The sequence below is a fragment of the Gasterosteus aculeatus genome, chromosome 8 (genome assembly GCF_964276395.1).
Source record: "Gasterosteus aculeatus chromosome 8, fGasAcu3.hap1.1, whole genome shotgun sequence".
NCBI lineage: Eukaryota > Metazoa > Chordata > Actinopteri > Perciformes > Gasterosteidae > Gasterosteus > Gasterosteus aculeatus.
The window spans coordinates 16,482,533-16,495,989 of NC_135695.1; the positions used below are offsets into that span (position 1 = coordinate 16,482,533).

The 13,457-nt window shown below is 44.6% G+C and overlaps 1 protein-coding gene across 1 annotated transcript; it reads left to right on the top strand.

Moving 5' to 3' along the window:
• Positions 1-480: 480 nt before the first annotated feature.
• On the top strand, positions 481-13,030 carry tnfaip8l1 (tumor necrosis factor, alpha-induced protein 8-like 1). Its single transcript, XM_040184554.2, has 3 exons — positions 481-977; positions 9,471-9,750; positions 10,567-13,030. The coding sequence occupies exons 2-3, from the start codon at positions 9,479-9,481 to the stop codon at positions 10,853-10,855; spliced, it is 561 nt and encodes a 186-aa protein (XP_040040488.1). The 5' UTR covers positions 481-977; positions 9,471-9,478; the 3' UTR covers positions 10,856-13,030.
• Positions 13,031-13,457: the final 427 nt, after the last annotated feature.

The following is a 13,457-nucleotide window of genomic DNA, read 5'->3' on the forward strand; positions in this document are numbered from 1 at the left end:
AGGTGTCTTCGTTTTATTATGAAGGAGATTTGCAGCGATACACTACTCAAACCTCAAGTACAAGATACAACATATTGATAGACCACATTTATGGGGTTGTATAAATTAAGCTTTAATAACACCAATGTTTGAACTCAGGCTGCTCTTATCAATATAGGGCCTAAACCCGTAATTTATGATATCAAGACTTTAAGATTATCTCAGCGTAAAGAAGACTATTTTGACCTCAGAAATGACCATTCACACAGATGACAAACTTCCTGTATGCTCGAAAACATCCGCTGATGTATCTGTGTGCGTGTACGCGTGCGTGCACTTGTATATGTTGTCATTATTAATGAAATGTTGTGAAACTGAAAATTGTGATTCAACTAAAAAGTTTTAAACCTAACAAGGATGTATATAATAATTCAGTACATGACAGAAAAGATTTCCTGCTCATTGTTCCCTTAACACCACTTCCTGCGGAAATCGTCGACTGGACAAGGGTAATTCCTGGAAACCCTAATAGGGGCAGGTAGTGTACTAGGTGTGAGTGGTCCATTACCGGGCCCAATTGGGCGGGTCCACACTCCCGTTGCTGCTCCCTCATTGGCCCAAGACAACATCAATCTAATGATTTCCAGGTCCCCCTCAAGTTTTAAACTTTTTTTTTTTTTTAACGAGGAGGCGGACTCGGGTTACAACCAACTCCCGTAAACGATCCCACAGCAGCCGAGAGAAGAAAACGCTCTTTCAATAATTCACACATCTGGGTCCGATACGCGGGTCATAGAACAAGAAGCAGCTGCGAAAGGGAGGACGTGTTTCTGTAGCGCGGAGCTCCAGCAAAACAAAACAAAAAGACAACACCCCCCCACCAAAAAATGCTGTGAAGCAACTTTTTCCCCCTGCGCTGCCAGGATGAAGACTTGAGAGGTTTTGTTCTGAATTAACTTTGTCACACTGTCGGCTGGCTTCTCCTGTGTGCCCCTGAGGTGAGTTCACGTCGCTGGCGACTCAACGCTCGAGCCGTTTTTTGTTTTTTTTTACTTCCTAAAACATCCCATAAACAAAAAAATAACGGTCAGCTATTATCAGCGGCCTGCGGTCGAAGTCACACCCGAGTTATTAGGCCGTTAAAGTGTTGACTGTTGTCGGCGTAGAGCTGCTTGTTCACGGTCAACGGACTAATGGAGGGAGTGGACTTAATGGGAGCCGCTTGTCTCTCCTGCGCGGGGTGTAATGTCTTTTTACTACGAGGTGTAGCGGAAGTAACGGTCAAGCGTGTCAGTTGGGGCGTGATTCGAATATAGCATTTTGATTATTAAGCTAGCAAAGGACACAACCGGCTTCAACCTAGTACGGGCGGTGATTGTTTTAGTCATGACGTAAATGTGCTTCTTTTTTCTTTCTTTTTTTGAAAGGCAATGAATAGAGACATTGCTATTTCTAAGCAACTGCATATTATTATAAGAGACGAAGATGATTGACTTAACCGTTAGTTAACTTTTAGCTAACTAATCAGTTAACGTTAATCAGCTTCATTGATGGGTAATGGAACGCATTGCACAATGACTTGGCCTCTCTGGTGTCATGTGAACTCAATCATTCTAAAATTGTCTGTTCTTTCATTATTATGATCCAAATCTCAATTTCTTTTCACCATGTTTGTTCAAAATCATAAGTGAATTTTAAAAAATGAGGATTCCATCTTTATGTGGTTGGTATGTGGCCAGTTGAGTACAGTATTCTGACATTTACGGTGAGTTTGTACGCTTTTCCTTCCCGCAAAAAAATGTAATGTGGAGGAACATTGAAAAATAAGAGCTATGTTTTTCATAACCTAACAAGTCTCTGTGTAGTAATCTACTGCGTGTCCAGCCCCAGACTGCAATGGGCGAAGACATATGTTTTGCAAACACTGATGTTTTAGTAACATATTGCTGTGTTTACATTGTAAAGCTTCTCTGCAGAACAAGGTTTGGGTGTGGATGAATAGCTCCACTGTGCAGCCGGGGCTCTGGCAAGTAGCAGTACATATTATCATGCACAGCGTTGGCATACGTCAAATTAATTATGGCTTTGGATCAAGACTTGCCTTTGTCCTTGTATTAGCTGTATCAGTAGAGGGAAAATATATATAATCACCTGTATGAGCAAATATATGTAAATGTTCAGACCAAATAACCTGGAACTGTCACGATTAATTGATCAATCCAATAGTATATTGACAGTAAATAAATCGATTGTCAATGAATTGTCAAGCATAAGTGTTAACCACTAACCAGTTCCCTGTTTCAGATTTTCAGTTGTAAGAATTTGTGATATGGTTTTACTTTGCGTAGCTTTGGTTTTTGGACTGTTTAGTAGCTGATTGACGATGTAAAGTTGTGTGCTCTTACAAAAGGCATTTTATCTGTTTGTTCAGGCAAAGCAAACATGCTTTCGGAAAGTGACGGCCGTTTTTTGTTGCAAGTATGTTCTGACATTTTGTTGTAGATGAGTTGATTAAAATGATAACGGATAATGAAAATAACTGAGTTACAGCTCTAGAATAGCCAAGTTGATCCGATCCTTTCGTGGGGTTTAGCATATTGTAAAAATGAAATACAGTAGAATAGAAGGACAATCAAAGTCCTTTTCATTTAGATTTCATGCGTGACTGGTTTTAATGAGTATTTGCTTTACCATTAATCATAGCTTTGTGCTTCACAACAGCTTTATTATTGTTTCAGCACAATGTGATTCTGAAAGACAAGAAATAATAATGATGCACGATAATTGCCAGTCAATAGCAGGATTAAGCGAACGCTGTTAAGCCTCCACGATGTATATTTCAGTGTAACTGTAGCTGTGCAGAGTCCCTCCTCGAGCAGGACAATAGAGTCACGTTGCCGTGCATTCCCAATGCGCCGTTGTTAATAGCACAGCTTGAAAGTGCAGCAGTAACGCTCGAGTCTTGCGACGGGGAATCAATGGTAACTTGCTGACAAGACGAGGGGCGTTTGACCTGTTTTTTTACCAGGCTGCAAAGTTCAGCCGAGCACGCGGTTGGCCTCCACAGTTTCTGCGGAAACCCAGCAAGATTTCGTAATGCGGGGGGTGGTACTGGTTCGAAGAAGGAGCCGCATGACCTGCAAACATCTCGACGCTCTTTGAAACGGAGCGAGCGACCGGACTCGTCTGAGTTGCCCCGGTTCTCGCCGATCGGCCTTCCTGCTGTTCTCACAGCCGAGCTCTCTGCTGTTTGCCACTCCGTTGACATACCGAGTTAACAAATGATGCTCTTGAGGCTCGAGGTGAAGAAAATTACTCATAATGTGACCGGCTCTTATGGTGGCCTTAATTAAAATGTCCCCGGCCCGAACATCATTCATAACTCAAGCACCAGTTAGCACCTTGATTACGGCTTGCATTACGCGCAACACCGTTAAGATGCTGATTATATTGTGAGTAATATGTAATTTAAAACCTCAGACATAGCAATCCAAGTGAAGTCATGCGGTAGCTTGACGCTCTTTAACAAAAAAAAAGTATTAAAAAAAAATACATCTTTTATTAGCTTAACTTTTTTCCACAGATGTGTTGGCTGTAACCATAAAACAACTAGCCGCTCCAGAACCGAATGCTAGAGCAAATGTTGTCTTGAGTGTTGTGTTGGTCCCTCGGGCAGCGCAGCAGCCACTGTATTCCCAGCCTTATTATGCATGCGTACCGCTCACTCATGCTCCTAAATTAAGAACATAAGCTCCCAGTCACCGTTTCCCTCGCTGAATGCGCTGTGCCCCCCCCCCCCCCCATGTCCCTTATCTCAGGCCCAACCTGTTGCACCGCAGCAGTCTCCTCTTAGCCTCCGGCCTATTTTAGTCCAAATCGGCTGGCTGAATTATTAATCCCCTATCCATTATACGCTGATCTCTTAATTATTAATTGTTCAGACGGCTCTGGCAGATCTGAGAAAACTGTTAAAATTCTTTTTTAAAAAGGAGTGGGATTGGGGCACAGTGTCTGAGGCACTGATTGCCTCCTGTCTCAGCAGATCTGCGCCGGCGATGACTGCGTGGGAGGACGAGAAAGTGACGGCACACAACCGCCACACAAAGGACTCCTTCAACCAAAGCACGAATGTGGTCCGTTGGCGTGTGTGCACATCAGCTTGGATGTAATTACGGCTCTCATGTCATGTCCGAGACGCTGCACGGGATGGGGAGTGTGTGCATTAGACCAATACGCGCCGGTTGTGTTACGTAACACAACGTGGTGAAAGACGAAATTGCCGCGTTCTCTTGTCCTGAAATCCGGCCGTTGATTCCCGAACAGTGGAGCGGTTCCAGTAGCTCATTTGAGTGGTGGTTACTTGTCCTCTCTGAGCACAAAGCACGGATGTACCTTATATAACAAACAGGATTGTCTATTGTTTCTCAAAGTAGAGATGGATTATTTCAAACAGCTGGGGGAGAATCTGCGGAGAACATTTCCCGATAAGAACTCCTTTTATTGACATCCGTAGTGCTTTTGGTCATGTTGAAGGAGCTTTTTTTTCTTTCCTTCTTTTCTCAAACTTCCTCCCAGGGGTCCACAGTCTTCTTGTTATTTCGTGCAGTGTAGTTGGGCTTTTATGTAATCTGACGGAGGAAAAGATAAGGTAATGCTTGTGTCGATTTCACACGTTGGCTGTGTTTTATTCACCTTTGCTCGTGGGAGTTCAACCATAAGGCACCAAAGCAAATACAATACGCTCAGAGTATGTACACAGTACCACATCCTCCTCCCTGCCAGTTCCACAGCCCCGCCATAAATACTGCCTTTATTGTGTTTGGGTGTCGTTGCTACGATTTCAGAGAGGCCTTTGTTGAATTTGAAAGGCTTCATATTAGAGCCGAAATGATAGTGAAGCGCAGACAAAAATAAGCAGTAACTATTTCAATAACTTGTTATCTAATCATTCGAGTCATTTTTAAAGCAAGAATGAACCGTTTTCTGGGTTCTGCTGCTTTTCCTTTTAAGTTATGTGACATAGTGAGCTGCAAATGTTGGTGTTGGTGATTATTTCTCCAATTGAACCCTGAGCTCCTCATAGTATTTGTTTATTTCTTTTTCAAGCATTTGAAAATGTTCTATTCACAGCCTTCTGTGCTTTTATCGAGCACAGAAGGCCGGATCATAGAGCAGGAAACGGCACATAGAGAAATAGAGGGGGGAGGATATCTGGTAAAGGGCATCGGCCGGTCACAAACTCACTCGTATCGTGTCGTGAACTTCTGTGTCCACCAGATTAATGCAATCGTGAACTAGACTATTGAAAAATTCAAAATACATGGTTTGGCGTCAGAGGAAATCATAGACACACATTACGTCAGGGCAGATTACAGGGATGTTTGTGTTGTGCGTGATTGTGATTTATGTCCGTACAGAAAGTTTGCAGAGCAGTTAATCCCTACAAATACAGAGCTATTCTCTGTAATCTGCTCCACTTCCGTGCGACGGCAGTGAAGCTTTTCTCTGCTGATGGAGTCGTGTCCGCCAGGGTCGCGGTGCCCCAAACCCCGCGGCTGCTCATCACTGAAGAATATGAAAGTCGTGACATTTTCTGCTGCCCTCGACCAATCAGTTGTTGGACGAAGTATCATGAACTGTTCTACAATATCTGCCAAAGCGTCTTTATTTAATTTTTCTTAGCAATTTGTGGTGGTCAAATAGAACGGAAACCTTTTTTTTTTTTTTAATTGGTTTTCATGCCGGCGGATATCAGCACTCACCAAGCTGTCTAGATTAGCGGCAGGTATTGAGCGTGGAGATATTTTAGGTGCTGTGGCCTCGTCTCCCTCATGAGGCATGATGGCATGCGCTAGTGTGGGCGGGAGCTACAGGTGAATCCAATTTCTGGCTCTTTCTCACCTGTCACACCTCAAGTTTAGTTTGACGGACAAGCGATCCCGCAGCCTGCTCAACGCCCCGCTTTTAGAAATCCACTGCCAAGGGCGCATTGTTTTATTTTTTTTACTGGAAATGGCGAAAAGGCAATAAAAATGTTCTAGTCAAGTAGCATGTATGGAATTTGTATACTTTCCAGTTGCTTTTTTCCTGTTGGTGACTGAGTCAAAGCAGGCGACAAATGCTGCTGCCAGTTCAGTCTAACGTTCACTTCACAACTTGTTTTTGTATCTGATTTCGTTTAAATAGCCCCGTCATTGGCTTCGGGGGCTCAGGGTAATTGTCTTCCCGGGCAACGTGAGAGACATTTTCTTACACGTCCGTAATGCGTATAAATGGGTTCTTTAGCCGGCTTACGGCCACCGAGTAGAAATGTCAAATCAAAACCCGCTGTCACCGGCACGGAGGTAAATAGTAAAATGCTCACACTGACAATTCTAACGTGCTGACGTTTAGCAGGTGTAATGTTCATTATTTATGTACCAATTAGTTACAACGATAATGTTAAAATTGCTGATCAGTGCCAGTGTTAATCATAATACACAGTCCTGGATGCTAAAATATATAGCGGTTTTTCAAGTGTTGCAACCAGAGGTGGAAGTAATTATTTACAGTCCTTTTCCCCACAACGCCGAGACAGCGCGAGCGAGTAGAAGCTGCCATCCCACCTTTTCTCTTCCCCACAATCAATTGGGAAAAGCTGTTTTGCTGTAGTGTCCCCAGATGAGATGCAGACATCAGCCGCTCTGCCTGCCGGAAAACTCAAAAAGAGGCAAATGAAAGCCAGATAATAAAGTTCCCGTTGGATTTCCACCAGAGCGGGGACAGTCGGCTTATTTCTTCCCCCTCAGCCGAGGCTGACGTACCGGGCCGAAGGGGGGCCGTCCGTCCGCACCTACTGGAGAGCGCGAGCTTCCGCGGGGTGGGTGCATTACCCAGAATCCCTCACTGTCACGAGACGTCCAGCCCTGTGTAGGATCCGGTTTCAACTCCACGAGTCATGTTCGCTTGGCTCCTGCCTGCATGTCTTTGGGAGTGAGTGCATGCTGGCTTGTTTAACCGCTGTAACGATGCCGGGGAAGCTGTAGGCTGCGGCAATCTGTCTTTGTTTTTGTTTTGTTTTTGTTTTTCCTCATCTGCATGTGGGTCTGTTAGTGGGCCCAGATGTTTCTTGTTTGTCTGATTCCTGCCTGCAGCCGTGGTTGAGGCTCGTGCAGTCAGCAGTTTTTTTTTTGCTGCTGCCACATCTCGTTCGGCCTTAAATCAGTTTTGCCTCTATAAATACTATGGAGATGCTTTGTCAGTGTTGGCCGGGCTGTCCCTGGGCACCGGACATCGCAGGCCATTTAAACCTGGCACTAAACGAAACCTTTCATCACGCCGAGCGCTTATTCCCCGGGGCTTTCTTTTTCACAACCTACCTATTTTTTTCTTTTTTTCTGGAACTGGACGGGGAAAGTGAGAGGACTGAACACCTCCCTCCATCCTTAAGATAAGAGTGCCAAGGGTCTTTCATGTCACTCTTCAAAATGGAGTGCCACCCGCCAAAGGAATATCCCAATTGCCCCCACTTTTAAAGTTGTTTTCATGGGTATTAAAGACAAACGCGCCTCCCTTTGTCTGTTCTTCGTCGGCGGGCTGCGCGGCGAAGTGATTGGCACCGGCCCCCGACGACGAGAGTGGAATTTATCGAGCAATATGGAGGCACCCTGCGATCGACCAAAGAGGAGGCTTTTCTTAATGTGGCCATTATTACTTTTCTCAACTCTTAATCGCCATCAGCAAGGGCGCACAGGGGAAGAGAGGGAGGTAAACGCAGAATTCTGCAATAAGCGATTGTCCTCTCGAGGCTGATTGGACTGTGACCGCATAGATAGAAAAAAGGCTCTTGAGGTTTTCCCCTTTTTTTTTCTTTTCGTTTTCAGGCGGTTCATTAGTCGTTCTCCTCTGTTATCCGTTTCACACACATTGCATCACAGACAGGTTTTCTGTAACAAGTGCAGCGTGTCAAGTTCAGAGTTCTGTCAATGATCCTTGATCAGCACAGCGAGAGGCCCGATTAAATGTCCAGCTCCTGCAAAGCGGGACGAGTGAAACTAAATTCAGCATGAGACTGTATCTAAATGTCCCCCGATGTTTTGTGTGTGTGCATATATATATATATATATATATATATATATATATATATATATAAACCACCGTCCATCTCTCTGCCTCCGCCATTTCTCTCCCCCTCCTCTTGTCTCCTCCCTGGGAAGCATCCTGCTGACACTCACTCCAAGGAGTCTTATTGATATTCTTGGAGAAGCATTGTGAGAGAGGAGAAAGGGGGGAGGGAGAGAGAGAGAGCCAGAGAGAGAGAAAAGTGACACACTGTAGCAGCAGATGCCTTCGAATACCAACCGTAGAAATCCTGAGTCACACAGCAGGGATGTGTCACTATTCATTTGATCTGCTGCGTTAATGGATTTGTACAACTCTTGAGCACGTGGAAACGCAATTGGCCATTAATGCGGAATTTCAGTTAAGCTTTAGGGTACTTTCATGTGGAGGACACTAAAGTCATATTGTGATGTGAATGGGATTCTACGCTTGAATATAACTACTTTTAACCAATTACATATAATTGTTTTAACTTTGGCAGTCACCTGGAGAGTAGTAATGAAATGAGATCTGGTGGTTTTTGCCCCTCGGGTTGATAAATAATTTTACTTCTTTGCATGAATGTTTCCTTAATTCCTGACTTGGTATTGTTGAAATGTTTTTTCTGTTGTAGAAAAGGTTTTCTTTTTGTTGCCTACCCCTGGTTTCCTTTTCAGGGCGCTGAAGGTTACAGAGGGAGTTTACTGTAAAATACTAATTTTATGTTTTTTTCCCCAAAAAAACCTGACTAAACAAACCTGAAGAAGTGACCAGGCGGAACGCATTGAAACGCAGCAGCTGTATTGATGAGGTGTAGCGGGCAGAGCGGAGGGGCGGCGCCCCCCCGCGAACCTCGCCATTCATGAGGGGCAGTCCTTCGTTATGCAAACTCACACACACACACACGCACACACACACACACACACAAGCACTCTCAAACAACATCACACAAAAATCAAGCATCAGAAGTGCGATGAAAATGAAATATGCACTGTTTGTCTCCGGTTCACCTTCAAGCGCACACGCACGCGGGCGCCTTGTTCTCTGAATGCTGATGAAAGGTTGAGATTCCATTTTCTGCTTTGCGGGGGGCGGGCTGCAGTCGCCCCCCCAACGCGTAACGAGACGCTGCTCCCTAAGTGCCTCGTGAGCTCGGAGCCAGAGGGGTTGCTGGGACCAATTTGACAGCCGCCACTGCTCATCGTCTTGATGAAGTGCACCGTCGTCTGCCCTGCAGTTTAAACAGTATTAGTGTCGACGTTGTTTGCAGTGACTTCACACGTCGCGGGCCGGCGGGGGGTGATGAGAAAGACGAGAAAGTCTTGGTCTACTGTCACCTGTAAAGATTTGCATCCATTAGAATCATGAAAACTATTTCATCTAAACCGTTCGTTTGTCTCTCTTTCTCCCAGACTGGACCATGGACTCCTTCAGCACCAAGAGCTTGGCCCTGCAGGCGCAGAAGAAGCTGATGAGCAAGATGGCCACCAAGAGCATGGCCAACCTCTTCATCGACGACACCAGCAGCGAGGTGCTGGACGACCTGTACCGCGTCACAAAGGAGTACACCCGCAACCGCAAGGAGTCCCAGAAGATCATCAAGAACTTGATCAAGATGGTGGTGAAGCTGGGAGTGCTCTACAGAAACAACCAGTTCAACAGCGAGGAGCTGATCCTGGTGGATAACTTCAGGTAGGCGGCGAGAGGCATTTCAGGAATATTTCAACATTTTCTTTTTGCCATGAGAAGATTGATGCCGCCTACGTAGTGGCGCAATTAATACAGCGCCAGCTAGCCATTAGCTTAGCCAAGCATGCAGACAGGAAGCAACAGCTGGCCCAGCTCTCTCCATATTCAGATACTCGCCTGCGAACAATAAAGCCTGTTTGATCTGCAAAGAGTCAAAATGAAAAATGTGGTTTAAGGAAGTTGCATTCTGGGATTATTGCTTGACAGATAGCATGTTTTCAATCAGCTCAGCATTCATGTCCCCCGTCTAGATATAAAAAAGAAGCATCAGTCTTCTGATCTTTACTCAATAAGTTTTATTTCTAAAATTGTCAGAATTGAGTACATCAGTGACACTTCGCCTTATATTTAATTATTGTTACATTGTTCATTAAAAGGTGACAAACCGTTCATTGGATTCTCGTTAGGAGCTTCAAGTGACAAAGACAGCGGTTACATCACGTTACATTACACGCCCCAATTATATTCTGGTATGCTGATGGAAGCATATTAGGGAAATTGACTTTTACACCAGTTTATATATTTAACACTAAAATAGAAAAACTCAGCTGCGAGGCATGTGGAGCTGTAATAAGAGAAGAATGGGGATGATATTTGCACAGAGATGCATTGCCGCCAAGGACAACACTGACTGATCGAGAGGGGGGAGGTTGTGAAACTTTTCTGAAGGAATATCACAAGACAGCAGTTTCTATTTTTACTTCGTTCTGCTGCTCTGGTCAGAATTAGAAACTGACAGCGTCTCTTCTCTCCTCACAGGAAGAAAGTCCACACTCTGGCCATGACGGCGGTCAGCTTCCACCAGATTGAGTTCACCTTTGACCGCCGCGTCATGAGCGCCATTTTGAATGATTGCCGCGAGCTTCTGCACCAGGCCATCAAACGCCACCTGACAGCCAAGAGCCACTCGAGAGTCAACCACGTGTTCAACCATTTTGCCGACTGTGACTTCCTGGCGTGTCTCTATGGGCCCTCCGAGGTGTACCGCGCCCACCTGCAGAGGATCTGCAACGGGATCAACAAGATGCTCGATGAAGGGAACCTCTGACCTCCCCACTTCTCTTCGTCGGGCACCTGTACCTCATTACCAAAGTTATTGTTCATTTTTTTGCTTTTTTTTTGTGTGCCTTTCAGCCAGAACACTGAATTTTTTTATCTTGTCTAGTTAGTCCAATGTCTGTCTCTTCTTTTTTTTTTCCATTATTCCACAGTAAACAAAACCCGGCTGATTTTTATAAACGAATGTAAAACTTTTCGCTCTTATCAGTATATTCAGGGATTGGAGCCATGACAACTGTGCCTTTGGGGAAAAAAACACCATATTTGTGTCTTCCATCCAAGGGCGTTCTGCTTGCTCCCTTACTTAATCAAAAAGACACAGCCAGCACAAGCCTTTACTCATATCTCGACGAGGAGCTTTAATGGACCCAAATGGTTTTGAGTCCAACCGCAGCGGAAAGAAAGTGAATTTTTGTATATTCCAAATACCCACGGATAAAGAAGTGAATTTTTTTTGACATATTTTTTAAAAGTAGTATTGCACTCAATCCCGAACAAGCGCTGCACTGTACTTTCCTGCAATAATGAAACCATGTGAAACACTGCAGTTGATTAATCCGCTTGGCCTAAACATTACAGCTTTCACTGTCGTGCACTGGACTTTGTAGAGAGGCCAGGCCTTTTTCTTTTTTTTTCTTCTTTTTTTTTGTTAGAAGGCACCTAATAAACCAAAATCTTTTTCTTTTAATAGTCTAAATTACAGCCACCGCAACAAAGATGAGCTATTTGGGTCACAAAGGGACCATAAACGTGTAGGAATTTGACTGTGCTGCATACTGTCGAACAACTTTGGGGCTATAAGTGTCATAATCACAACAGGGAAGCGGCACAATATGGCACCAGCTGCAAAGGTTCCTCCGGTCAGAGAGGAATAAAGAGCGACCGCAGACTAACTAATCGTCATAATAGACGTTCCGGCCCCGGGTCAGCTGTGTTTCAGAATTTATCGCCCGGTGCCTCGGGTTTATCCGAAAAGCACTAAAACTCTGGTCAGAATTCTGACAGATTTGAACTAAAAAGACTCCCCGAGAGCAGTCGGATGAAAGGCTGGTTGGGGAAACCGCTGCTCGGTGTTTATGAAAAGGGCCAGGCGTGGTATAGAGATTAGAGCAGAGACAAACACAGTACCTGATTGTACTCTTCCCCACTGCAATTACAGCCCCCTGTTCTGGGGCGGCATAATGGCCCGCAGCCTGTCTTTGTCGAGCAGCCTCTCCATTTCGCCTGACAGCAGCCTCGTGTAATGTGACGGAGATAGCCATCGCTGTTCGCGCCGCGCACGTCATTTTAATGGAGTGAAAGATGTTGTTGCGTTTCTTCCTTAAAATGAGAATATGAATAGCCGCCGTCCCTCCCCGAACGCTCTCATAATGGCCGCCTTACCTTTTTGTCCGTGTGTTTTGTATCGCCGAGTCTGTCTGGGAGATTGTTTTGTGCTGGGGCCTCATTTTGTATTCTGTTTGCGAGAGTGTGTGTGTGTGTGTGTGTGTGTGTGTTTTGGGTGCGTACCTGTGAGAGAATTGGAAATTGAGCCGTGTAATACGCGCTGTGCTTTTCCAGATAGGATTGCTGAAACTTTAACTTCATCCACAGCAGCTCTGCCAAAGAAACGAAGACTGATGTTACTCCAAATGCAGAACCTCTTCTTTTTTCTTTTTTTTTTCTTCGAGAGGAACATTTCAGGAGACTGTATGCACTTGGTAATTATAGCCCCCGATAACGGTGATAATGAATGAATGACATAGATGGTGGCCGTTGTGGTTTTGCCTTTTCTACTTCTCGGATGACTCCCCTGTGCATAATCCTCGTTTGTTAAACCCATTTCACTGTCACTGCATTATTTCGACAGGCTCAGCAGTAAATCTGCTAGTAAAGTCCCCCCTTAAACAGTCGACTTTAATTGTGTTTTGTCGCCATTTTCTCCAATCCCTCTACATGTCAGGGTTAGTTTAAATCCATGACACACTAAGTAGAAATCACCCAAACAGCCCCACTTATTTTACTACAGCCCTCATGTTAAGCATACTTTATCATGTTGCATTTTCGCTATTGTGGACTGTGAAATGTTTTTAATTTCACTCGTGTACATACGATGTTTTTGTGTCCCCCGTATTGTATCCAGACGCAACAAATATAATACAACTCACTATTTTTAAAGAATAAAGTTGTCTTTTTTTTTTTGTTTACCCTCAATCAAGCGCTGAGCATCTTCCCATTAGTCTGTTGGATTGTGGAGTTTTAGAGGTTAATCTGACGACGTCTGACCTGGATTAAGTCGGCCAAATCCCTTTTTTTTCCTGCTCCCTTCATTGTTTGGCGGCCTTGAAAGCAAACACGAACCCATCCGCCTGACAAACAATTCCACTCGGGGTGGGTTCTTTCCACTTCCTGCGGGCCTTCTCCACGGTCAAAGGAAGGAACAGGAAATTAGTCAAATGGAAAGAGTTCTTGCTTCTGTTTTGGGGAAATGAAACAATCAGCTGCAGTTTAATTTCAAGTGCAGCCCGAGCAGCACTGGATCCCGTGTTGAGTTTAATCCATCATTGACTTTGCCACTTTTCCTTTAGCGCGTCTGCAGATCCTCCCTCCAG